Consider the following 27,341-nt stretch of genomic DNA (forward strand, 5'->3'; position numbering starts at 1 on the left):
TTTTTGTCTGTCAGAGTAGCAATTCTCAAAACAGTGGACCTCTGCAAACTAGTGTGCAGTGAGAGAATTGCTAACAGGCCACAAGAAAAAAATTAACCATTAGAAAATGCTCCTGTGAATCCAGAGCAACCTCCCATTGAAAGGAGGCTTCCCATTGCATCTCTGCATGCTCTAACACGTTGTTCTGGCCTCTTTCCATCCAGCCTCTGTGGAGGGTAGTAGGTGTGTGTGTGGTGAATTCCACTGTGCCTCTACAACAGGTGAGTTTGGGGCATGTCTAGTTGCTCCTGACGCAGAGGCTCGAAAGCATGGAGCCACCCTTGGGTGAGGAAGCCTACCGGGCCACCGCTGTGGGATTGTCTACCTCCAGTGAGAAAGCACACCAAGATCACAAACTCATGCAGAAACACATAGGACGGGGAGGGAACTCATTTGAGGCATGGAGAAAGCGGATATATATATATAAATCTCCTGCTGGTCCAGTCCAAATATCCACCTGGTCCAGTGAGATGCTCAAATGGGCAGCAGGACGTGAAAGCAATTGGATGGCCTTGCTAGTCAGCATCTCAGAGGAAGATTGCCTCTAAACTTGGAGCTTCCGCATAGCCATCGTGGTTAATAGCCATTGTTATGAGTATCCTTCACCTCCTCCATAAATCCCTCTAAACCCCTTTTGAAGCAGTCTAAGCCTGTGGCCATCACCACATCTTGTGGCAGTGAGTTCCACAAGAACTCGATCTACTAAACTTGATCTACAAAGGCCTGGTAGGTAAACAGCTCCTTTTTTCTTTTTAAAGCTGTCAGACAGGCGGCTCTGAAGGGCTGAAGTCAGACTAAGGTTGTCAGCCTATATCTAGGCTAGATCATTTCAGGCTGAAGGAAAGGTCTCGCATGACCACAAAAACCCAAGGTCTGCCAGCTCCTGTGCCCACAGCAGCAAGCTGATGTGCAAGAAACAAGGAAGTGAAGCTCTTCACTGCATGGAGGTAAAGCGGGGCCAACCAGCTAATTCTTTCTGAAGCTCTGCTTGCTGTCACAAGGTGCAGGAGCAGGGCTGGTGCGAGAAGTTAGCGAGCCCGCCAAAGCGAGATTTAAACCAGAACATGAACCCACACTCTGAGCTAGAAAGTTATACCAGCTCTCTAATGGTTAACAGACCACCGGATGCAGCCACAACCCTCTGGCCTTTCAAAGGGGGGGGAGGAGTTTCCTAATGATATCAGCTGTAATGGGGACCCAGAAAACTGTCTTATGCTGAATCACACCATTGGTCCACCTGGCTGAATACTGTGCACACTGACTGGCAGCAGCTCTCCAGAAAGGGACCCTCTCTCACCCCTACCTGGAGACGCTGGGGATTGAACTTGAGACCTTCTTCATGCAAAGCAGGTGCTCCTCCCACTGAGCTATTGTACGTCCCCAAAGATAAATAAGATCCTAGTCCTCAGGGTTGTGAATAAAGGGCTGATTTGATAGGAGCGCAGGGAGCTGCTTTTGACTGAGTCAGACCATTGGTCCATGTAGCTCAGTGCTGTCAATGCTGACTGGCAGCGGCTTCCCAGGGTCTCTCCTGGAGATGCTGGGGATTGAACTCGGACCTTCTGCATGCCACACACATGTTCTACTGCTGAGCTATGGCCCTTCTGAAGCTACTGTTGGTTTGAGGGGGTTACCCAAGCTTGTTGGGCAGGCAGTTCATCTTTTTTTGAGGGTGAGGTTAAATGCTTGGAAACTACGAGTAAAGGAAACATTGCCAAAGCTGGTTGCAAGATCACATTTCTCTTGATCTCGTTCACCACCCATCCAATGGGATACCACTATATTAGATGCCCCATCCAATGGGATACCACTATATTAGATGCCCCATCCAATGGGATACCACTATATTAGATGCCCCATCCAATGGGATACCACTATATTAGATGCCCCATCCAATGGGATATCACTATATTGTATGAAAAGGTAGCAGTCATTATTCCAGGTCAGCTACAGGACACTGTGCACAGAGAGAGAGAGTTAGGATGGGCGAGAATTTTGATTCAGTTCGCATTTCAAGCCAAATTTCAGTTCTCTCAGTTTCTCATTTTTCCAATCTTAAATTCAGTTCTCCACATTTCTCAAGCAATTTGCAATTTTTTAAAAAAAGAAAGAAATCCTCATGAAAACTCTCCATTGTTTTAGTGTGAATGTCTCCTAAGAAACGCATTTTCGTAGGCAGTTTTGACTCATGCGCACATTTTTCCTAGCCGTTTCTTGTCACAGAATGCATTTTTGTAAGTTGTTTTCACTCATATATTCATTTTTATGTACACTTTCCACAACACAGGAATTTTTGCAAACATTGGTTGGTTGGCAAACTGCATTGCAACATTTGAATAAATGCAAATTTCAAAGGATGGCTGTGTTTCGACTCTCAGTATTGTTTTGGATACTGCAGATATGATTGATTCGGCTTGAAATGCAAACTGAATTGAACTTCTCACTCATCCCTAACTCAGAGTAGACCCACTGAAGTTAATTGGCATGGCTCACTTAGGTGCTTTCATTTCTATGGGTCTGAGCAGGACTGAGTTGATTCCAACCGAAAGGGTCTTGGTGGGCCTAACTTGGCCTGATCCAGTATTGATCCTTGGACCGTTCCTAGGCTGCAACATCCGAGCCAAGACGGAGAGACTATATATCTTGGAACCCGTCTACCTGTCTCTCCTGCTCTTGTTTGCTTAGTTAGTTAATGTGCTTCTGCATTATAATGAGCCGTTCCCGTCGGGGCAATTAAGAGATTAAATTTGGCAGCTGTTCCTGTTCGCTCTGATTTGGCAATTTCCGCATTTCCACCCCTCGCCCTCCTCCCTCCCCCCCAGAAGAGGGGTGAGTGGAGTCAGTTATTGTGCGGTCCTGGACAAAATTAATTTTCTCCCCCTTCCAGCAATAATAATAATAAATGTATATCCTTCCTCCCAGAAGGAGCCCAGGGCGGCAAACAAAAGCACTAAAACCCCTCTAAAGCATCTTAAAAGCAGACTTTAACATATATGAAAACATCTTTAAAAACATATTAAAACAAAGCAATCTTCCGGTATCCACCTTAGCACAAAGGGAGAAAAGAGTGAAGGGACGAATCTTTTGCACCGTTACATTTTATAGAATGAGAGAGAAATGAGTTGCAACTGGGGGGTGGGTGGGAGGGAGGCAGCCGCAGAATATTTGTCTCCCGAGAGGGATGAGATTCTTCTCCACCTACAGGATTTTCCTTCTGAGCTTGGCACCCCTCAGATTCTGCGCACACACGCAGCAACCACTTGAACTAGTAACAGAGAGAAGGGATCCCCTTAATTATTTCCCCTATATCCTTCTCAAACAGATCTAAAAGCATGCGATGTTGCCCCATACTAACCTTTGCCAACCTGGTGCCCTCTAGAGGTTTGGGACTATTATTTATCTATTTATTATTTGATTTATATCCTGCCCTTCCTCCCAGTAGGAGCCTAGGGTGGCAAACAAGAGCACTAAAAGCGCTTTAAAACATCATAAAAACAGACCCTAAAATACATTGAAACAAAACATCTTTAAAAACATTTTTTAAAAGCTTTAAAAATAACTTTAAAAAAAAAAAGATTTAAAAACAACTTAAAAAAAAAAGGTTTAAAAGCATATTAAAAAGCAATTTCCAACACAGACGCAGACTGGGATAAGGTCTCTACTTAAAAGGCTTGTTGAAAGAGGAAGGTCTTCAGCAGGAGCCAAAAAGATAACAGAGATGGCGCCTGTCTAATATTTAAGGGAAGGGAATTCCAAAGTGGCAGTGCCACCACAGTAAAGGCCCGCTTCCTGTATTGTACAGAACAAACCTCCTGATAAGATGGTATCTGCAGGAGGCCCTCACCTGCAGAGCGCAGTGATCAACTGGGTATATAAGGGATAAGATGGTCTTTCAGGTATCCTGGTCCCAAGCTGTATAAGGCTTTGTACGCCAAAACTAGAACCTTGAACTTGGCCTGGTAGCAAATGGGCAGCCAGTGCAATTCTTTCAGCAGCGGGGTGACATGTTGGTGATACCCTGCCCCAGTGAGTAGTCTCGCCACCGCATTTTGCACCAGCTGCAGCTCAAGGGTAGCCCCACATTACAGTAATCCAGCCTGGAGGACTACAACTCCCCTCACCCCCAGGCCTGTCAGGGAAGGGCACTTTAGGAAGCTGCTCTATACTGAGTCTGATCGCTTGGTGTATCTAGCTCAGTGTTGCTTGCACTGACAGGCAGTGGCTCTCAAGGGTTTCAGGCAGAAGACATTGCCAGCCCAACCTGGATTGATCCTGGGAGATTCTACATGCAAAGCAAGTGCTCAGCCACTGAGTGACGGCTCTCACACAGGAGTGCATTTTTAAAAATTTCTAGAGTGCACACCTACGTTATGTGTTGTACATAAAATAGGAGAGAGTCAGATCACGCTGCTGTTGATCTCAGGAGTGCTTCGATATCATACAGAAATAAGTTACTTCTATGCCGTGGTCCATCTCCTATCTAAACCACCCTTCCCAGTAAGCTAGAGCTGGAAACATTTATTCTCAGCCTATGGTCATAGTTGGGGGTAACCCTGAGCCCTCAGACAGCAGTGTTGGGGAGACCCATCCCCATTTTAATTGGCTCAGAGGCCTAAATTTGCATCTGTCCATGAGCATATGAAAATTCCATGCAAATTTGTGCCCTGTGCTCGCACCCTGAATCTTTTAGCAATTTTGTTGTTGTTATGTGCCTCCAAGTCGACTGCAACTTATGGCAACCCTATGAATCAGTGACCTCCAAGAGCATCTGTCGTGAACCGCCCTGTTCAGCTCTTGTAAGTTCAGGTCTGTGGCTTCCTTTATGGAATCCGTCTGTCTCTTGTTTGGCCTTCCTCTTTTTCTACTTCCTTCTGTTTTTCCCAGCATGATTATCTTTTCTAGTGAATCATGTCTTCTCATGATGTGTCCAAAGTATCATAACCTCAATTAAGGTGTGTGTTTGTGAGAAGTTTGTTGCTGCCATTCTGGATTTCAGTAGGGAGAGGAAGGGCAATGGGATTTCAGTGGAGGCGGGGACAGCGAGGTTAAACAGGAAGAGAGGAAGGTGTCATATACTGACTCTCAGTCTAGTCTACACTGACTGGCAGCAGCACCCCAGGATTTCAGGCAGGGAGTCTCTCCCAGGCCTTCCTGGGGATGCTGTTGGGGCTTGAACCGGGGACCTTCCACCGCAGCGGCAGTTCCATGTCAGTGAGGCAGTGGAATTCACGCTGGGGTTTTGTCCACAATTTCAAGGAGCTGTTCGAGGTCCACCAAGGTGACGGGAGATGTATCCAAAATGTATGGAGGGCACTAGGTTGAGGAAGGCCGATGTAGACCGTATACCAAGCTAGACGAAGGACCAACGGTCTGATTAGGCATCAGGCAGCTTCCTGTGATGTGGAAGGGCTGTCGCTCAGCTGCAGAGCCCATGTTTTGCATACAGAAGATTTATTTAATCCTCGATGCCTCCAGGCAGGACGGGAAAGACTCCCTCTGTCTGAAACCCTGGAGAACTTCCACCTGTAAGCCTGCACGGCACTGACCCAAACAGACTGGCTTCCCATGAATGGGCCAGAGCGCAAGAACACCAGGAGGGTCCCACTGGATCAGGCCCTGCATCATCTCCTCACGGTAGCCAATCAGATCCTTTCAGGAAATCCACAGGCAGGACACGGCTGCAACAGCGCCCCCACATTGTTAATCCAAAGGACGCAAGAGGACCCAACCGCTGGGTCAGGCCAAAGGGGGCCCATGAGGGCCCAGCCTCCTGTTCTCACAGTGGCCAGCCAGATGCCTCTTTTGGAAAGTCCACAAGCAAGACCGGGCGCAAGAGCAACTCTCCCCACAGCTGGCATTCGGAGGCACCCTGCCTCCAATGTGGGCGTGGGGGAGATGCCAGTCAGGGTTGGCTGCCATTGATAGCCTTCTCCTCCACGCATAAGGCTGGCCAGTGGGGTGTGTCTTCCAGATGTTGCTGGACTACAGCTTCCATCATCCCTGACCACTGGCCATGATGGCTGAGGCTGATGGGAGTTAAGAGTCGGACAACATCCGGAGTGCACCATGTTGGCTACCCATACTGTTGTCTCTGGGAGGGCTAGTCAGATGTGGTTGGCGGTGGGGAAAACCGCCCCTCTTGTTGTATCTAAATGGCTGCCCCTTGGAAATCCCATATCCCATGCCCAGATGCTGAGAAATGGATCCTTCTCAACTGATTTTTTAAAAAAATCAAACTGCAGTGATTGCAAATTTTGAATATGCTTGTTTCCAAAACCTGGAGGATTGTTTCCCCCATGCCCCAGACCAGTCTTGGACATGAAATCTGAGGGAAATGACTGCTTTAATTCCATTTTTAGTTTTATAACCATTGATTTACAGCAGCAGCATCCAATATCACCAAATATGAAATGGTGAAGCAGGCATTTGGTTTTTTCCTCACTCAAAAAATCCTGATTGTGTGTGTGTGTGTGTAATATGCTCTTAACCTGCAACTTCCACCACACATGCTTTAGGCCTACCTCTCAACTGTAATGGTGCCAACTCATTTCCCGCTCACTAGGGTTGCCAGCTTCTTTTTTCTGCCCTTGCTCCTGTGCCTTCAATAGCACCTTGATTTGAAGAAACTGTTGGAGGGCACATTTTTTCACGGCAAAGAGATGCACATCGTCACTTGTCAGTTATTGCAGATCATTCAAGGACCAGGAGAATAGGCGGGTTTTTTTAAAAAAAAGCTGGCAACTTTCTTGTGGACATGATACAGCTTTTAAGTGTGTTTCCAACCTAACTCAACAAACTAAACAAACCAGCCACCAGCCTAACACCTGGTTACACCATCCCAGCTGGCCTGATGGATGATAAGTTCTGTTTTCCTAGACTTTAGAGTGAGATCTGCTTCAAATGGACTCAGCAAATGTTGCTTTCCTCTCCCTCCCCCTTTCTCAGTTACAGAGCCAAAAAAAACACCACAAATTCACGGAACAGCTCTGCAAACACCTCAAATGATGCCCGTTAATCACAGTTTGGATTGACAAGCTCAGATGCAAAAAGAAGACTCCAGTTCTCCCACCGGCCTGCCATGCCAAAATGTGGAGATGGATGAAGTCTCAGAATTGAGGGGGCTTTGACGTTGTGCATTTTTGCCACTATAACTTAAAAAAAATCCTTAATGATAATTATCCTTCATTCCTTCCGTCGTGTCCCTTCGGGGTGCAGTAAATGGAATTTGCTCTGCTTTCTCTTCCCTCTAAAGTAGTGCTTGAGGCCAAGTGCGGTGGTTATGAGCTGGCAAAGGGCCCCTCAGCTTTGGAAAATAAGAAATAAGAATTATATATTGCTGCTTTCCTGCTGCTGGCTTGCAAAATTTTGGGTCTCAAAATAGGATTTAAATAGAATTTTTTTTAAAATCAAACTTGGCTGCTCTCTTAAATAGGTGGGAATAAAGGCCTGGGAAGGGAAGCCAGCCACGACGTCGGATGGTTTCACTGAAATAACTGGGGTGGGGGAGACCCGGCCAAAAAAGGACAAAAGCCTTCCTGTTCTGAAACAGAGAAGTCCCCCAAGTTCTGTCAATCGGGCATGTTGAAACTTGGAAACCCTCCCAATAGCCACGATCCTGTGTCCCTCAGTGCCAATACCAAGTTTCAGGTAAAAATTGTGTTATTTTCCCTTTGTTCCCCAAAGGAGTATTTAAAAATTATTTTAAAAAGACATAAAGAGGATAAACGACGAGGTGCTGAAATTCAGCAGCTCTGCTGTTGCGGAAAAAAATTGGGTTTATTTAGCAACACGTTTGGGTGAGAGGCAGCATGGAGGCCTTTGATGATAGGGGTGGCTTGACCCCTCCCTGGTTTTAACTCCTCACCACCTAAAAAAGAGGAAATAAACTGGAGAAAGGGTCGGCTATCCTGTGCCCTTGCCCAGGACGATTCCCACACCCTCAATAGGTTAGGGCCGGTCCGGTCCTCTCTAGCTGGTTTCAAACCCTACCCCTCAGCTGAGTGGAATTTGAATATACGCCCACCCTCCGTCCCTTTGACAGGTGAAGCCCCTCTGTCTCCTATCCCATCATGTGGATGGTTTAAACACCCAGCTTTCTGTTCATGATGCCCTTTTATTGGAAGGGGTATGTGTTAAATCTACTGGCTCAACCTCCTGCCATCTGTTACTGTCCCCCCTTCAAAAAACCGCTTAGCCTCACATGCCTCACTCTCCCTCCCTATGCATTTGAGTTCCACACATAATGCTTGCAAACCAGGAGCCTGGGGTTATGCAGCTTTCTGAAATCACCAATTTCTCTGTTCGCTTGCCTGTCTTTATGGTCCTCAGGCGATACAATCCAAGGCGAAATTTTGGGCTCACAATTTGCCTCCACCTCTCTCTCACCCACCCCCCACCCCTCTGTCCCTTCTGGCTCTGTTGTTTCATAGTCCAATTCCTTAGGCTGTTCAACCCTACCAACACTGCTGCCACCGCATCAAAACAGACGTTATTCGGTGTGTGGAACGCCTTACCTTTATGCATGCCGGTGTATTTATCCTTAATGACTGTCAGCTCGTAGATTTTGCCAAACTGTTCAAAGATGGGCTTAAGGTCTTTCTCCTCTAAATTCCGGGGGATTTGTCCAATGAAAAGTTTGATGGCGTCTGGTTCCTTCATTGGTCCAAAAAGGAGCAACCTGGAGCGAGCCTCGAATTCAGAATGTTAACCAAAAAAAAAAAAAAAGGTGCCGGAACAAAAATAAGCAGAAAATCTCAACCTGGACTGGATGGTCTTCGTGGGGCGAAAACAAGGAGATCAAAAGCCGGCAGCAGTTGGGGAGGCAAAATTTCCCTCCGATCTCGCTTTAATTGAAAGGCATTTCCGTCTCCCCCTCCTTTCTCTCCCAAATCCTTCAATTATTCCTAATTTTTAAGAAAAAGGAGGAAGGGGGGAAAAAAAGAGAATGGTTTCCTCTCCTTTTTCCTGGTGCAAAAATAAAATAAAATTCTATTTTTAAAAAATACTTTTTTTAAAAAAATGTAAAGAGTTCTACGATTCGGCCTTCATCCCAGGGTTGTGCTCAACCCCCAACCTTTCATTCTAATTCTTCTGATCAAACAATTACAAAGCTTGCAAGCAGTTAATTAGTTTATTGATTAACTTTCCTTGGCGAGGTTGAGATTCTTGGGTTTCTTGTGAATTTTTCTCTCTCCCCCCCACTCCTTTGCTTGCCTATTGATTCATCTTTGCACCCTGCCAGCAATCCTCTTCCTCTTCCTCCCACCCCTTCCTTTTAGTTTTCTTCCCTCCCCCCCCAGCCCCACCTCAAGCTCGATTTCAGCAGCTTTTGCAGCTTTGATGGTCCCTTCCTTTAAATGAATCTTGAGCTCTGTTTCAAATCTTTTTCTTTACCAACAAAACCTCCAGCACACACACAGCCCAGCCAGCCCCTCCTCCTTTTCCCCCTGACTAATAATCATGTCAGAGTTAGGGACCAGCAACAAACTACTGGCTCGGGGAGAAGCGCATACAGACCGGAAAGGCGAAATTCAACCATCTCAAGCCTGCGATGGAAGGCTTTTCTTATTTTTCTGCCTCTTGGCTTTCAAAAAAGTGATATGGAAACTTTGAAGACGTGCAGAGTGCCTTGGTTTGGGTGGGCAGCAGTTCATCGAGCTGGAAACTTCAGCCTGCCATCTAGAATATGGGCAATAACAACGCTGGCCCACCTTGCCGGGTTGTCATAATGCAGGGCTGTGGAGCTTTGTTAAAGTCGAGGGCCACAACCCCTCAAGGGGAAGTGGTCAGGGACCACAGACGGGAGGTGGGCAGGGCCAAAGTCTAAAATGGGCAGGAACATGCCAGTTTCACCCCTCACACATGTCAAGAGGTTTGTTAAGTGGGCCGCTCTGGTTTTCGTTAGAGATAGGGGAGGAATTTGGTTCACTTTCCAAAACAAAATGCAAACTGAGATGCACCTGTCTGTCAACATTCACACCCTTTCACGTCGTGCAAGGCAGATCTCCAACCAAAAAATGTCTATACAAACGCGTAGATGATGGGAAAGCGTGTCTAAACAATGTAGCAGCCAAAATGCATTAAATTTGCTGAATATAATGTATTATGTTAGGGGGAATGGCTTGCAAAAATGTATAAATTAGGCAAAAAGGCACCCAAAAATTAGGAGAGACGTTTAAATATTAGGAGAAATGTGTGTGCTAAAATGACGATGAATTTTCTTAAGGGCTTCTTTTACTAAAAAAACCCCCAAAACATTCACACCCATATAGAAATGTGATTAAACCGAACTTATTTGCCTATGCCTAGTTTTAGTCTAGTCATGCAATGCTGGGTTTTCTTCCTACCCCTCCATCATATTTTATTAATATTTGGGGGTTAAATTGTTTCGATCCGGTGTTTTTATTGGGTCATGACTTATCAGTGTTTAGTAAGCCTGTTGGCTACGTTCTACCCTCCACTATCAGAGGTTGGATGGGCCCGAAAATTTGGTTGGGGTGGGTGGGTGGGATTGGGACCCCAACATGGGAGTTAACCACCCCTTGTTCTAGGATGATGATGGTGATGGTGATGATGATGATGACTACTCTTTATTTTTACCCCGCCCTTTTTCCAAAACTGGAACTCAGGGCAGCTTACAAATAAAAACTACACATAGGTAAAAAACATACAAAAATATACAATTAAAATAGAATTAAACTATTTGTAACAATAAAACCATGAAACATACACTTAAAATACTAAGACAATTTAAAACATTAAGAATAGGACCACAGAACAATACAACAGACCTTATGAGGTCCTATCTTAAACATCTTCTAGTCCAAAAACCTGTCGGAATAAAAAAGTCTTTGCCTGCCGATGGAAGGATAGCAAGGAAGGGGCCATTCGTGCTTCCCTAGGAAGAGAGTTCCAGAACCTGGGGGCAGCCACCGAGAAGGCCCTATCTCGCATCTCCACCAATCGCGCTTGCACCAATTGATCTCTACCAGAAGCTCACGGTGCGGCCCTGTGCGAGTTTATTCGGAAGTAAGCTCTACTCACCCTCCCCCAAATGGGACTGAATGATTCCTACTATGAGAATAGCCAAGGTGGTGCCCTCCTGATCTCATGGACTACAGCTCGTATCAGCCCCATCCTGCATGGCCCGTGGACAGGGATGATGGGAGTTGTAGTCCAAGACATCGGTGGTGGGGACACCATGTTAGCAACCTCAGTGCTAGTAAGTGTGCACGGCGTTGCGGCCTTGGAATCAATGGTGACAGGGGCCCTCTTGGGACTGGTAGGGTGGAAAGCAGGGAGCCCAACAGCAGGTGGTGCCAGAGCCAACGACAGACAGAACCAACTGATTTTAATTTTCTCCTCCTCCTCCTCCCTGCTGAGTTCTACAAGAGGCAACACTTAGACCAGCCATTCCCAACCGGTGTGCCTCCAGATGTTGTTGGACCACAACTCCCATTGCTGAGGCTGATGGGAGTTGTGGTCCAACAACATCTGGAGGCACACCGGTTGGGAAATGCTGACTTAGACTAAGGAGGAGGAAGCCAACAGCACAGGGCTGGTTGTTGGAAGCTAAGAAGACAGGCAGGTGAAGACTGGCTGACAGCAGACTGAGGCTGGCAGGGCACTGCTCCGTTCGTCCTACCGGACCAACCCCTCGCTCCTTGGAATTGCTGCCATTCCATCGGGGAGGGTTTAAGGGGGGGTCACTCCACTCACTCACAGCACCCTCCCATCAGACCACATTTTGCCAGAGGTGCTTAACGCCAAGAAAATGGTGGGTCTTTTTGAGTCCGGGTGCAAGACATTTCAACAAACAAACAAAAAATTACCTCCAAGGTCTCCTTCCGCGTTTGGGCTGTCTCTTCAGGGGAGGTGGGTGTTGATTCCGAGAAGGTGCCGCCACACCACCACTGCGGCATCCCTTAATGGCAAGTGGCGGTGGTGGCGGGGACTGTGGTGTCCACCTGTCCCAGATCTGCAGCGGCAGAAAACGAACATCAGTGCCTCAGTTTCACTTTGGAAGCCTAAGAACATAAGGAAGAGCCTCTCTGGATCAGAGCAAACATCTAATCTAGCCCAGCGTTCCAGTTTTTTCATGGAGTGGCCAACCAAATGGCTTCAGGGAAGCCCAACTAGATCTGCACTAGCCGTTGGAACATCCAGGAGACTGAAAACAGAGGACTTGCCATTACTGCCCTGCCCAGAATTTTCCTTTTTTTGGTACTGAGGGTCTTGGCAGACCATTCAAATGATTTTTTTATCCTGCCTGTCGCAGCAAATGTAAAAGTCATGCTAGATGCCATGCAGAGCTTGGAAAAGTTACTTTTTTTGAACTACAACTCCCATCAGCCCAATCCAGTGACCATGCTGGCTGGGGCTGATGGGAGTTGTAGTTTGAAAAAAGTAACTTTTCCAAGCTCTGCGCCCATGTGGTTTTAGTTGAGTTTTTATTGCTTGCTTTATTTCTTATGCTGTCATTTCATTGCATTGACATTTGAATTCCATGGAATTCTATAACGTTTCATATTGCAAGTATTTTTCAGAGACATGCCGTGGAGCGCTAAAATTAAGCTCGTGGACCACTGGTGATCCACAGACCACAGTTTGGAAAGCCCTGATCTAGATTATTTCTTTTGTATTACTGAATTTATGTCACATTTGTTAAATTGTGGGTCTTTGTCCTCTTTCAATTTATTATGTTTTGCAAACTGACTTCCATACCCCAAAGATTTGACCAAGCCCACCTGTCAAAGTTGGCTGATGGGGGAGGGAAGGATCCGCCCCACCGGCTGGATCCATTTATCCAATGCCTGCATTAAAACATTTTTTAAAAAAAGATTATAATTAAAAGATGCAATAAAACAATTTGAAATGACATAGCGATTCAAACAGCAGACACATAATCACCATCAATTTGATTTCTTATTAAATATGTTTCAGCAGCCCCAGATGCATACATCTAATCCAGGCCTTGATTGCTAATTACTCATGCCCACAGGATGACTAAAAGAATGATTAAGACCAGGGTTTAATTTGAGATACCCTGGCCACAGAACTTATTTTCAGGGATGAAGTTTTAAACTGGAAACCAAAAAGCAATTAGCTGGTGTGGGCTGGTGTGAGTTGTACTCCAAACCATCTGGAGGGCACCAGGTTGAAGGAGGAGTGGTCTTGAGATTAGGGATGGGGTTCGCTGCATGGCTCCGATCCACTTGCATTCTGATAATCCGTTGTTCGATCCTGATCCGCCCTATTTTTTTGTTCCCTCTTACTCTGGCACTTGCCAATTCGATCTGCTCTGTCCATTTTTTAAGTGGTTCAATCCACAGGCTTGTTTTTTTTTTTATGGTGGCAAAAAAAAATTGTAATTATTAACATAGAAACTTATGTAAATGATCATAGTGTGTCACGTGGTTTTTTGGTGGTGCAGAAAAACATTGCATAATTTTTAGGTAGCTTATGTGAATGATCATACCTGCAGTTATGAATGCAGCAGCTTTGATTATGAAAATAATTACGTAAAATTGGGGGGGGGGATTCGGAAAAAAATCTTGCCGATTGCAGCCGCAGCTGCAAAATCCGTGCTGATTACGGCCGCCTGCCGCCTCAAGAAATCAGTGCCGGTCCAAAAGGGTGGTGAACTGGCAAACTCAATCAGAATCCGGTACCAAGTCTGATTTAGCAGATATTCTTCCCCATCCCAGTTGACATATATAAAATATATACACACTCATCCACTGAATCACCAAGCATAGCTCACACTAACAGCCCCTAGTGAAAAACCATCGACTTCCACTGAGGTTTTAAAACCTTAAGAACATGGGAAAGCCCTGCCAAAACCTCATCAGCACTCTGTTCTGACAGCGGCTAACCAGAGGCCACTTTATGGGAAGTGCAAAAAGCAGGACCTGAGTGCAAGAGCAACTCTCGCCACTTGTGATTCCCAGAAACTGGCATTCGGCAGCATACTCCCTCCGACAGTTGAGGAGAACACAGCCATTGTGGGCTAATAACCTTCTCCTCCTTCAATTTGTTTAATTCTCTTTCAAAGCATTTGATGGCTGAAGGGCACTGTTCCTGGCAACCTGAAGATCACTGATAAAAGAGTGTTTCATAATATTTTTAACAGTGTCTTGGAATGTTTTTAACTGCTTTTAGCATGTTTTTCTTTTTCTGGTTAAACTGTTTTGGTTACATTGGCTGCTCTGGGCTCCTTCAGAAGGAATGGCGTAATAATAATAATAATAATAATAATAATAATAACAACAACAACAACAACAACAACAACAACAATAATAATGCAATCCAAGAGTGACATCATCACTTCTTGTGGGAATAAATTCTAGTATCCTGAGAGAAGTAGAAACACCTCTACCCATCCACTTTCTCAACACCTTACAACTAGATAAACACACAATGGATTTTCACAACGCCAGGTGTGAAACAACAACCCAGTAAGGCTGCTCCCATTTCCTTTGATGTCTGTTAAATTGGCACAAAGGTGGGTGGCCACAGAGGAGTGCTGTGTGTGCACACGTGCAAAAGGCTCTGCGTCCGCCATCAGGAGGAGATGGCTGTTTCCACTTTCCTTCCAGCCCAGGGAGCCTTCATAAAGAAGCTATTTCCGGAGGGGACATTCTAGCCATTTGGATTGAGGCATAAATGACTGCTAGGTATTCACATCATCAGCTTTGGAGCTACTTTTGAATGTGAAGTTATCGGCTATTTTCACTTTGACTTATTGGTGGGCTTTACACCCCCTTAAATGTTAAGCGAACTGTTAATTGCTGGTTTTTATTTTATGATATATTGCAGTGATATTTTACTTTTGATTATGTGCTGCTATCATACTAAAGTATTTAGAACATTTGCTTTCGATGTTAACCCTTTTCCCTTTAAAGTCTGCACTACCAGACAGTGCCCTGAGCAGACTGTTTCTTAGTACTAACAGATCTCTTCCAACTGACACCCTTAGTATTAGTACTAATACCAGAGTCTTTGATGTGAACCTGCTTTTAGCACAGGCGTGAGCACAGGGGAGGAAAGGGCCATAGCTCAGTGGGTACGGCACCTTCTCTGCATGCAGAAGGTTCCGGGTTCAAAACCCAGGATCTCTAGGTAGGGCTAGGGATGCCCCCGTCTGCAACCCTAGAGGCAAACTCCTGTGATCCTGTTTAAATCAGAACTGTGTGCAGTGGGATCTCACCACCACTCTGGTTGGAATTTATGACTCGGTGTGTGACCGTGGACTTCTTCTGATAGCTGGTGGCTATCTGATAGATGGAAAAGCCATCACTCAGGGACATAGCACACCTCCTTTGTGCCCAGAAGGTTCCAGGTTCAGTCCCCAATAGCACCTCCAGGTAGGGCTGAGACAGAGACTCCTGTCTGCCATTCTGGAGAGCCACTGCCAGTCTGTGATGACATACAGTCCTAGATGGACCCAACTGCCCAGCAGAAGGCACCTTCCTATGCCCCTGTTCAAATCAGCCGTTTGTTCAGAACCATGAGGACTGGAATCTTGCTTTATTTTTAGAAGGGCCGTGGCTCAGCGGCAGAGCACCTGCTTTGCCTGCAGAAGGTCCCCCCTTCAATGGCATCTCCAGATAGGACTGGGAATACGTCCCCCAGTCTGAAATCTTGGGAGAGCCACTGCCAGTCAGAGTAAACAATACTAAGCTAGATGGACCAATGGTATCAGGCCGCTTCCCAGATTTCTACACTGACTATGACTATAGCGTCTAACTTAAATGCAGAGCCCAGCTCCCTTCTGCATTCGCCTCTGCTCCCCGGAGGCAATCAGGGCATGAACAGACAGCCAGAGCTGGAAAAGGGGGAAGGCCCAGCCCTCGCTTTCTTCCTTCGCCACTCCAGACTGTAAGCGCAGCTCATACTCTCACTTCACTGCCTGTCCTTTGCTGCTTCCCTTTTTTTTTTTTTTTTTGGCCAGCTAGGAATTTGACGAGGATCCCCAAATCCTCTCCAAGTCGCACTGCCCCATTGTTCGGCTCTCCGGAGCTGTCCTCGGTGCTGAAACACAGCTGGCCGGATCACAATTAGAAGAATGCTCTACCTTGGGGAGGGAGGGCAGGAAATGGACTGGAGGGAGGGAGGCTGAAGCGAAGCCCTCTCTTGAGATGGAGAGGGAGAGACAGAGAGGAGGCTTTGCATGCAGGCAAACCTCCACTCGCCCTTTCTCTGTCAAATACATAGATTTTTATCCTACCCCTTTGCATATGTACAACCAGTTCCTGGGCTCACTTTGGAGGCCTTTTTTTCTTTTCAGCACCAGGATACGCAGTATATTACACATACACCCACAGAGTGCCTCTAAGCATATGCAGTGAGACCTGCCTACAATCTGAGAAATCCCAGCCACCCTGATACTTCAGGGATCTGCAAGAGCCATCACTCAGTGGCAAAGCACCTGCCTTGCACGCAGAAGGTCCCTGGTTCAAGTCCACGGCTTCCTGTGTTCCAAAAGTGGGTTTTCAGGGCAGATGGCGATACAAAGAGCAAAAAAACCCCCCTAGCCATGTTGATATAAAAACAGCAACAAAACAACAATTCAAAATCCTCAACTATGAGGTCTGCCAAGATACTATAAAACAGTGAGCAAGTTTTCGAGTTCTCCAGAGTTCTCCATTCAGGCTAGACTGTAGAAGACCTCTGGAGAGCATGAAAACTTGCATGCGATTTTCAAACATTTTGGTATGACACATAGTTTTACTTGTACAGGTCCTGACATCTCTTGTCTTTGAGCAGGCACAACTCCCGAAGCCTCTAATCTGAAAACCTCCCTGGAAGGTAGGCTGCTGACTGACCTGCCCATATCTCAGATCTTGCAAAGATGAGAAGGATTTGGCACACCTTTTCTATGAGGAAAGAGTGACGTTTTGGGGGGCATTTGGTCTTGGGGTGGGTGGGAAACACAGTTAAGGGAGGACATGAGATATTTTGGGGCCAGAGACAGAAAACCTAAACTGTACCCTCCTGCCCAGAAGTTAAAACAGGGCACAAACACACCAGGAAGTTCCGGAGTAAAATGGATTGAACCTAGGAAAAGATGTGCTGGATCAAAGGCCAGCCAAATGCCTCTGAGAAGCCCATCAGCTAGGTTTCAACAACCTCTCTCCTGCTGTTCCCTTCCAGGAAACTGGTATCCAGGGGTACACTGCTCCTGAACAAGGAGGCTATATTCAGCTAGAGATGTGAAGACATGGGGAAAAAACACAAGCGAAAAAAAACCAATTCCCCCAGGCCTTCACATCTCTACATTCAGCCATCATGGCTAAATAGCCATTGCGAAAGCTGTTTTCCTCCATGAATTTGTTTTATTTTTTTTAAAAATGTAAGCCATCTGAGCGGCTTACTCAGTTCAGCAAAGCCAGCGGAGGAGAATCTGGGCTGACCGTGCTCCCGGCACTCCAGAGGGTCTGCTCCGTCTTCCTGTCAGCTGGCTTTAATGGGCACTCCTAATCTACCACTCAATCTATGCCACTTCTGGTTGGGGAAAGCCATGTTTGCCCTGTGCAATCATAGCTCGGTTACATCTTGGCTTTCCATGCTGTCGCAGCCACATGCTGGCAGATGTCCCATTCCACTCCAGAAGGCCTGCCGCGTCAGACCATTAGTATCCAGTTTCTCACAGTGTACGCACAGGTGCGTGGGAAGCCATTGGGTCCATCAAGCTCAGTACTGTCTACACTGACTGGCAGCAGCTCTCCAGGTTGGTTGCTGGGTTTTTTTTGGCAGGGAATCCTGCCCAGCTCTACTTGGAGATGCCACTGGGGACTGAATCCAGGAACTTCTTTTTGCAAGCCAGATGCTCTGCCGCTGAGCTAAGACCCTGGCAAAGTGGCCAGCTGGATGTCTCCAGGATGGCCCACACGCAGCCCTCTCTTGTTGCTTGTCCCCAGTGCCTGATATTCAGAGGTATACTACCCCTGAACATGGAGGTTCAATTCCTTTTTCTTCTTCTTCTTCAACAACAACAACAATAATATTGATATCCTGCCCTTCCTCCCAGCAGGACCCCAGGGCGGCAAACAAAAACACCAAGAACACTCTAAAACATCTTAAAAAACAGTTCTTAAAATGTATTAAAACAAAACATCTTAAAACAAATCTTAAAAACATCTTAAAAAAACATATTAAAAACATCTTAATTTAAAAAAAAAAAAAATCTTTAAAAGCAATTCCAACACACAAGCAGACTGGGATAAGGTCTCTACACTAAATACCATGGCTAGCTACTAAATCCTTAAGACGAGCCTTGCTGGGTCAGACCAAACGGCCACCTAGCCCAACATCCTCTTCCAGCTGTGGACAGCCAGATGGTATTTGGGAAGCCCCCAAGCTGGACATTACGGCAATGGCTGCTGTTATTTTCTCCCCTGCACTTGATCTTCAGAAGGCTCCTTTCAGCACCAGCACCAGGTCAGAGAGGGAGGACCCTTGGAGCAAGAAGCCCTCTGTGGGTCCTGCTCCAGAAATGGTAGCCTGGTAGCTATGGGCCCTTGCCGCTGCTACAGTGGCCGGTTCAACTGCCCTCTCTTATTCTCCCTCTGCCCAGTCTGAACTGCTGCCCAGCAGCCGCGGTGGAGCCAGATGCTGCCAACCCCTGGCACCTTCTGAGGCAGGGTAATTCCGTTCCCCCTTCCACGTCCCTCGCCCCTATGGCTACTAGCCTCGGTGTTGCCACCTTGAAAGCATTAGACATGTGGAACCTCAGCACGTAAGAAGCCCTCTGCAGGTGGACGGGTGAGATGCCCGCCCGTGTAATATATTTTGGCATCCATCAAGAAGCGTGCACTGTTTGTTGATATTGGAGATGACAAGATGATTTAAGAATTTGCTCGTTTCCACAATGATCTCATTTGTGCTGGGGGGGGCAGCAGAATGAACTCTGCCTCTGTGTTTTTCATACACACATACACACACACACACACTCCTACATTAGTCGCTTGGCTATGAGATACTCTCCACCCTCTCTGCCACTGGTTACTTAATTTTTAACATGAGCGGTGCCACTCAGCTGCAATTCTTTCTGATCTGGATTAGGCAGCTCTTACTGAGGAGCCAGGCGGTGGATCTAAAGCGCCATTAAAGGTGTGGCCAAACAGGTGGCAGACAGACACTGGTCCCAATCCTCTAGGAAGTTGTCTTGCAGAGGCGTTGCTAAATTTATTGGGAGCAGCAGGAGAGACTGGCCATGGGAGGGGCCGTTGTTGGAGAGCTCCAAGAGCAGAACTGAAAGCCTCATTTCTAAAGAGATTAAGCACAGAGGGAGGCAGTCCTATTCTGTGACCTGCTCCCCAAAAAGCACATTGTGTGGGAGACATCACCAGCTGGCAGGATGCCCGTTGAACCTCTCCAGGAGTTGCTGTTCTGTGCTAGACTCCCACACTAAGAAGGCACAGTCAGACTGACGGCTTACACCTCCGAGGGTAAAGAGATTTAATTCTTGAGGAGGGGAACCTTATTTTAATCTAAGGGCCATATTCCCTTCTAGGTGACCTTCCGAGGGCCGCATGCCAGCGCAACGGGAGCCCATTCAATCCAGCATCCTGTTCTCACAGCAGCCAGCCAGATGCTTCAATGGGAAGCCCGCAAGGAGGACCTGAGTGCAACAGCAACTCCCCCATATGAGGTTTCTAGCAGCATACCGCCTCCGTCAGTGGAGGTGGAACATGGCCTTTGGGATTAGTAGCCACTGAAGGAATCAAAGGCAGAGAAATCTGGCTGTCATCAAGCACGTGTGTGTCTCCGTGTGTGTCTGTGTGTATATGTGTGTACACACAACATCACATCAACCGCCTGGTTCTTTGCAAAGCTATGGAAAGAGCCTGTGGGTTGCTCATTGCCCTTCAAAGAGTAATGTGCAAACAATGGTGTTTTGTGATGCCTCGGTCGCCCCCGCATGTCAGGAGATAATGATAATTATCCTGCCAAACTAGCCTCCCACCACTGGTAGCGCCTTGCATTACGTCGCATGTGCCACCGTCTATGCAGTGGTGGCGAGGCGGCGAGAGAGGGAGGAAAGGGGGCCGGTCCACTCAAGCGGCAGGGCTTAATTTGCACCACAGCAAGCTACACATCAGTTCTGCGCTGCCAAAGTTCAATAAAAAGGACAGGCCCTTCCCACATTGCGCCACGCGCCATTTGCATGCGTTGGCCGTGCACCTGGGGTCAGGGAGATGGGCCCCCAGGTAAGAAAGGGGTGGGTGCTAAGCCGGGGCAGGGGACTTCAAGCCCAGCAGCCAAAGAGTGGCCCTCTGGGCCTCTCTGTTTGGCTCTTGGGCTTTTCTACAGGCCATGCTGTCTTGCCAGACTGCGTTTGCACAGCTGGGATGTGCCCCTGAACTATAATAACTCATGTTGCTGTTATGTGCTTTCAAGTCGATCACGACTTATGGCGACTGTATGGATCAGCGACCTCCAAGAGCATCTGTCATGAACCACCCTGTTCAGTTCTTGTAAGTTCAGGGCTGTGGCTTCCTTTATGGAATCCGTCCGTCTCTTGTTTGGCCTTCCTCTTTTTCTACTCCCTTCTATTTTTCCCAACATGATTGTCTTTTCTAGTGAATCATGTCTTCTTATGATGTGTCCAAAGTATGATAACCTCAGCTTCATCATTTTAGCTGCTAGCGACAGTTCTAGTTTAATTTGTTCTTGTAGAAGCATTCATACTTGGAGACCGCCAGTGTCTCTTGCAAATAAAGACGCGTGATGAGGGTGGTAAGCACACTGCCAGTCAGGATAACAAACCAGGGATGGGCAATATTTTTTCCTCTCACGGCCACGTTTCCTTCAGGGCTAATCTGTCTGGGACATGTCCTGGCGGTGGGCGGAGCCAGGGACAAAAGGGTTCTGGATTAACTAATCGGGGGTTAAGCCCTGCTGCAGTTGTGACTACGGCCCCATCTGCACTCTACAGTGAAAGCCGTGTCACACCACTGTAAACAGTCACGGCTTCCGCCAAAGAATCCTGGGAAGTGTAGTTTGTTAAGGGTGCTGAGAACTGTTAGGAGACTCCTATTCCCTTCACAGAGCTATGATTCCCAGAGTTTTGGGGAAGGGCTGCAGCTTAGTGGGTAGAGCATCTGCTGTTCATGCAGGAGGTTTCAGGTCCAGTCCCTGATATCTCCAGGTAAGGCTGTGAGAGAGCCTGAGCTGCTGCCTGTCAGTGTGGGCAGTACTGAGCTGGATGGACCAATGGCCTGACTCGATAAAAGGTAACTTCCTATAATAATAATAATAATAATAAATTTTATTTCTGAGTCGCCTATCTGGCCGAGTCAACGGCCACTCTAGGCGACGTACATAAATAGAATGAATACAACATATAACCAAACTTAGTCAATAAATAATCTAAAAACATCCAACTATCACAAGATAAAACTAATCCCCGGAAATCCTGTAGGCCTGCCTGAATAGCAAGGTCTTTAAGGCTCAGCGGAAACCTACCAGGGAGGGGGCATGGCGAAGATCATATGGCAGGGAATTCCAGAGGGTGGGAGCCACAATCAAAAACGCCCTCTCTCTGGTCCGCACCAGTCTAGCTGTTTTAACTGGTGGGACCGAGAGGAGGTCTTGTGTGGCTGATCTATGTCCCTATTTACACCAGCCCTTTGTTCAGAACCATGAGGACTGGAACCTTACTTTATTTTTAGGGCAAGGACTGTAACTCAGTGGAAAAAACACCTGCTTTGCCTTCAAAAAGTCCCAAGTACAGTCACTGGCATCTCCAGGAAGGGTTGGGAAAGCCTCCCTGCCTGAAAAACTGGACAGCTGACGCTAGTCAGGGTACAGAATACTGAATGGCATAGATCAAAGGACTGAATCTATAAGGCACCTTCTTATGTTCTTGCGTGTTCCAGAGGATGGATAAGTCACAAACAACAGTATCCAACCAAGCATAGCCCCATGTCCTACTCTCTCTCTCTCTCTCGTGCCAGTTTCTGTGCCAGTTTCTCCTTTGTTTCTTCCAAAGGTCGCTGCTCTACCCAGAAATCACACCGAAAGTCATCTTGGTGCAAATATCGACTCTCAAGTGTGTGGCCTTTTGCAGGCAGCTATTTTGGGTCCTGCTGGCCTTCTTGCTTTTTGTCTCTTCCCTCTTTTAATTAGAATCTCTGGAGAATATCTTTCTCTCTCTCCTCCCCTTCCATTTCTCCATTTGACATTCACTTGAAAGGAAGTTTAAAAAAAATGGGGGAGGGAGCGTGGGGTTGGCAACGCCTGGTAAGGCCACAAAACGAGGCAAGGACTGGCTTGCACGGGTTTCCCCTGGAAAACTTGCCGAACGGGGCTTTGCTTAGAGCCTCAGGAAATATTTGGGGCTCACTTTCAACCCCTGCTCAGTTCCAGAAGCTGTTTGGAGCACTAAGGTGGAATCTGGGAAGAGAGGGGCTGGCGCCAGAGGTAGGCGTTGTCAGGCAGTTGCTGAGGCCCACACCCTTGCAAAGAGGGGGCCCCCAGTGCCAGCTCCTGGCTCTGGTGCAATCCCTCTTAGCTGTCCATGATTGTACACCTGCCTGCCCTGAGCACGCAAGAGCCCAGAGATGGAAAAGCTACTGCTGTTGCCCTTACGCACAGCCCTCGGCAGCTGTGCAGATCAGGACCAGACGGAGAGGGCAAGTGAGTGGACAGCGGTGGCTGGGGGGAAAAAACAGGTCAGGAAGACCGTAGGGAGGAGGGGACAGTTGGCAGGACCTTCCCTTCCCCCCCAAATCCCATTTTAAGATCTAATAGAGGAGAGAAGCCTCTGAGCATGTACAGAGTGCATTCCTCAGCCAAGGTTAACAATGGGCTGCTGGGTCAGCCTGTTACCCCCACCCTTTTTCTTTTGGTTACATTATTCACCCCACCCCACCCTAAATTTACCAATGGTTATGTCCCGTACTGTTAAATTTTTGTGTCCTTACAAAAACCATCTCCCAGAGAACTTTGGAAGGCTGGCCTGTCTCTAACCTTTCCACACCTGCCCCCCCTGATTTGGCTTTAAGTTTCTCTTCTCATCTTGACCCCCTCCCTCCTTGGCCATTTTCAAGGGAGGACTTGTGGTCATTGTACACACAAAAAAAATCTATTTATACAACCGCACAGCAAAACGAAAAGGACTTCAGATTGGACTGGGAGGGTGCCAAGGCCCCAAAGCAGAGAAGGCTTGAGACAAACTCACAGGTCAGAACACTAACTGCTAGCATTGCTATCATCTTCCCACCCCAGCAGGGCTCATGTGCCTTTCATAGCCATATGTTAGGCAGAAATCCAACAGGTGCAGTTTGGGGGAAGGGCTGTAGCTCAGTGGTAGAGCATCTGCTCTGTATGCAGAAGGTCCCTGAGCCAAATGGCATCTCCAAATAGGGCTGGGAATATCCCCTGCCGGAAACCCTGGAAAGACTCTGCCAGTCAGTGTAGGCAACACTGAACTAAATGAACCAATGGGTCTGACTCAGTATAAGGCAGCTTCCTATGACATTTCCCTACCGTGCCTCTACGTGCGATGGAAAAGCTCCCCTGCTGAACTCCTGCCTGTATTAAAGGCCCAGCAGCCGTGCCAAGAAGATGGTATCAACTCTGCTAAATGTATTTGGCTCTCCACAGGATATTAAAAACACCCACCCGTCAAACCTCCTCAAATATTTCCAAGCCAACAGACCACAGCAATCCAAGTTTCAAACAGTTACAGTGCAATCCAACAGGCAGCCACATTTCTAGGTGGGGCATTTTCTAAGGGGAGGTGTGCAGTGCCAACCAATCTCCACCCGCCCCACCTCACTGGTGGAGATGATATGAGGCCCAGGCCAGGCAAAGGGAAAGGCAGTGACCTCCATCCAGGGAGTGTGCTAACAAATGACGTTTAATTGTCTCACCCTTTTCTGAGAGATCCCCAGGAATACCAGACTCAAAAGCTTGATTTTGCCTACAACTGCAGTCCCCTTTCCCTAGTGGTCTGTCCCTGTGTCCTTATTCTACATGAAACTGAACTATTTTGGTCATGACAGTGAGCTTCTGAGCTTAGCTCTTACGCTAGTTTTAGATTCCACCGGAAAACAAACAAACTTGTCCCTACTACAAATTTAGGGAAGGGCAGTCCTTTCAAGGACTTGAAGAGTGCTATCGTATCTCCCCTCAGTCTTCTCTTCTCCAGGCTAAACATGCCCAGTTCTTTCAGTCTCTCCTCATGGGGCTTTGTTTCCAGTCACCTGATCATCTTTGTTGCCCTCCTCTGAACCCGTTCCAGTTTGTCTGCATCCTTCTTGAAGTGGGGTGTCCAGAATAACCAGTGCTGAATAGAAGTGAACTAGTACGTCACGTGTTTTGGAAACTATAGTTCTGTTAATGCAGCCTGAAATAGCATTTGCTTTTTTTGCAGCCACAAATCAATAATAATCATAATAATCATAATCACAGAACAGTAGAGTTGGAAGGGGCCTATAAGGCCATCAAGTCCAACCCCCTGCTCAATGCAGGAACCCAAACCAAAGCATTCCTGACAGATAATAATAATAAAAAAATAATAAAATTTTATTTGTGAGTCGCCTATCTGGCCGAATTAACGGCCACTCTAGGCGACGTACATGTACATGATAAAATACAATAAAAACCAATGAAAACCACCAACAATAATTAATATACCAATATTAAAAGCAACCCACCCCAGAGATCCCATAGGCCTGCCTGAACAGCCAGGTCTTCAAGGCCCGGCGGAAACCTATCGGGGAAGGGGCATGGCGAAGGTCAAAAGGAAGGGAATTCCAGAGGGTGGGGGCCACAATCGAAAATGCCCGCTCTCTGGTCCGCACCAGCCTCGCTATCTTAACTGGTGGGACCGAGAGAAGGTCTTGCGTGGCTGATCTTGTCAGGCGGCATAATTGGTGATGCTGGAGGCGCTCCTTCAGATAAACTGGGCCGAAACCGTATAGGGCTTTGAAGGTCAATACCAACACCTTGAATTGGGCCCGGTAAACAACTGGTAGCCAGTGTAGATCTACTAACACCGGAGTGATATGATCACGGCGATGGCTGTTCCTAATCAAGCGTGCTGTCGCATTCTGTCTCAGTTGTAATTTCCGGACCGTTTTCAAGGGTAACCCCACGTAGAGCGCATTACAGTAGTCTAAGCGAGAGGAGACCATGGCATGTATCACCCGTGGGAGCAGATGGGCAGGAAGGTAGGGTTGCAGTCTCCTTATCAGATGTAATTGATACCAAGCTGCCCGGCTCACTGCCGAGATCTGAGCCTCCATGGACAGCTGGGAGTCAAGAATGACCCCGAGGCTGCGGACCTGGTCTTTTAGAGGCAATTTTACCCCATTGAACACCAGGTCTATGTCCCCCAGCCTGCCCCTGTCTCCCACAAGCAACACCTCGGTCTTGTTGGGATTTAGCTTCAGCCTATTCCTTCCCATCCATCCACTTACGGATTCCAGGCACTTGGAAATGGTGTCCACAGCCAACTCTGGTGAGGACTTAAATGAGAGATAGAGCTGAGTGTCATCCGCATATTGGTGACACCGCAGCCCGAATCTCCTGATGATGGCCCCCAGCGGCTTTACATAGATGTTGAATAGCATGGGGGAGAGGATAGAACCCTGTGGTACTCCACAATTCAGAGGCCAAGGGTCTGAAACCTCATCCCCTAATGCCACCTGTTGGTGCCTGTCTGAGAGATAGGAACGGAACCACCGTAAAACAGTGCCCCCTATTCCTAATCCCTCTAGGCAATCTAAAAGGATACTGTGGTCAACGGTATCGAAAGCCGCTGAGAGATCCAGGAGGACGAGGAAGGTGGATTCTCCCCTATCCAGCGCCCTCCTCATATCATCCACCAGGGCGACCAAGTATGTTTCAGTTCCATGTCCAGTCCTGAAGCCCGATTGGAATGGATCTAAATAATCTGCTTCATCCAAGTGTGTCTGTAACTGTTTGGCCACCACTCGCTCAATCACCTTGCCCAGGAATGGTAAATTAGAGACTGGGCGGAAGTTATTCAACTCTTGGGGATCCAAGGAGGACTTTTTCAAGATGGGCTTTATGACTGCCTCCTTGAAGGCCAATGGCATTGCACCCTCTTCCAAGGATGCATTTACTATTGCCTCGATCCCTCCGCTCAGTCTCTCTTTGCAGCTCATAATGAGCCACGAGGGGCGGTCCAGCTGCCTCTTGAATGCCTCCAGTGTCAGAGAGCCCACCACCTCCCTAGGTTGTTGGTTCCATTGTCGTACTGCTCTAACAGTTAGGAAGTTTTTCCTGGTATTCAGCCGAAATCTGGCTTCCTGCAACTTGTGCCCATTATTCCGTGTCTGCACTCTGGGACAATTGAGAAGAGATCCTGGCCCTCCTCTGTGTGACAACCTTTCAAGGCCTCTCCTCATAGGGCTTTGTTTCTAGTCCCCTGATCATCCTTGTTGCCCTCCTCTGAACCCTTAGCAATATGCTTAATACCAGGTGCTGGAAAGAGACAGTGTGGTGTACTGGTTAAGGTGTTGGACTACAGCCTGGGAGACCAGGGTTTGAATCCCCACATAGCCATGAAGCTCACTGGGTGGCCTTGACCCAGTCACTGCCTCTCAGCCTCATGCAGTTTGTCTGCATCCTTCTCGAAGTGTGGAGACCAGAACTGGACGCAGTACTCCAGATGAGGCCTAACCAGTACTGAATAGAGAGGAACTAATACTTCATGCAATAATAATAATATACACTAATGAAGGGGGCCAAAAGGGGCAAAAATACTACTACTGATAGTAATAATACTAGTAATACCACATGAGCAAAGGGGCTCTTAATAAAAATAACACTAGCTAATTAACAACAACAACAACGGCTTTTTTGTGATGGCAGCTGTACAGAGTACTGACACTTCTTTTTTGGCTGCCCATGGCAACCCTTTTGTGCTAGTACCCACAGCACTTTTATCAAGGTATGAGTACCGGCACTTCATTTTTTTACCCCCACCCCACCCCACCAGCAACGACCACCACCACCGGACTAATAACAACAGCCACACGAGCAAAGGGGGCCGATAAGGGCAGAGGTCTGCTTTGGCACACACACAGAGGCCTGCGATGGGGGCAACTTTGCAATGCGTCAGCCCTGAAGAGAGAGTGAGAGAGGGCTAAGGCGTGTGCATTTAAGGAGGGTTGTGTGCCACTGTCTTTTTAAAAACAACACACATACACATGCACAGAGTCCTCTCCCACTCGCAGGGAAAGGAAAGCTCACCTGGGGGCTAGGCACAAGTATGTGTGTGTGGAAATGGCAGCGCCCAGCCGGCTCCCCGGGCTTGGTTC

General features: G+C 47.4%; 1 protein-coding gene across 2 annotated transcripts in view; it reads right to left on the minus strand.

The window, feature by feature from the left end:
* CELF3 (CUGBP Elav-like family member 3) overlaps nucleotides 1-9,213 on the minus strand; it is a 58,082-nt gene extending 48,869 nt beyond the window's left edge. Inside the window, exon 1 of one of the 2 annotated variants that reach the window (XM_061606926.1) lies at nucleotides 8,553-9,213. In XM_061606926.1, coding sequence (XP_061462910.1) covers nucleotides 8,553-8,697 — 145 coding nt within the window. In that variant the 5' untranslated portion in view covers nucleotides 8,698-9,213. The remainder of the gene's footprint in view (nucleotides 1-8,552) is intronic. The other variant, XM_061606927.1, reaches the window with a different exon arrangement.
* Nucleotides 9,214-27,341: the final 18,128 nt, after the last annotated feature.

Source organism: Rhineura floridana, chromosome 22 (genome assembly GCF_030035675.1).
Source record: "Rhineura floridana isolate rRhiFlo1 chromosome 22, rRhiFlo1.hap2, whole genome shotgun sequence".
In the NCBI taxonomy this organism is placed as follows: domain Eukaryota; kingdom Metazoa; phylum Chordata; class Lepidosauria; order Squamata; family Rhineuridae; genus Rhineura; species Rhineura floridana.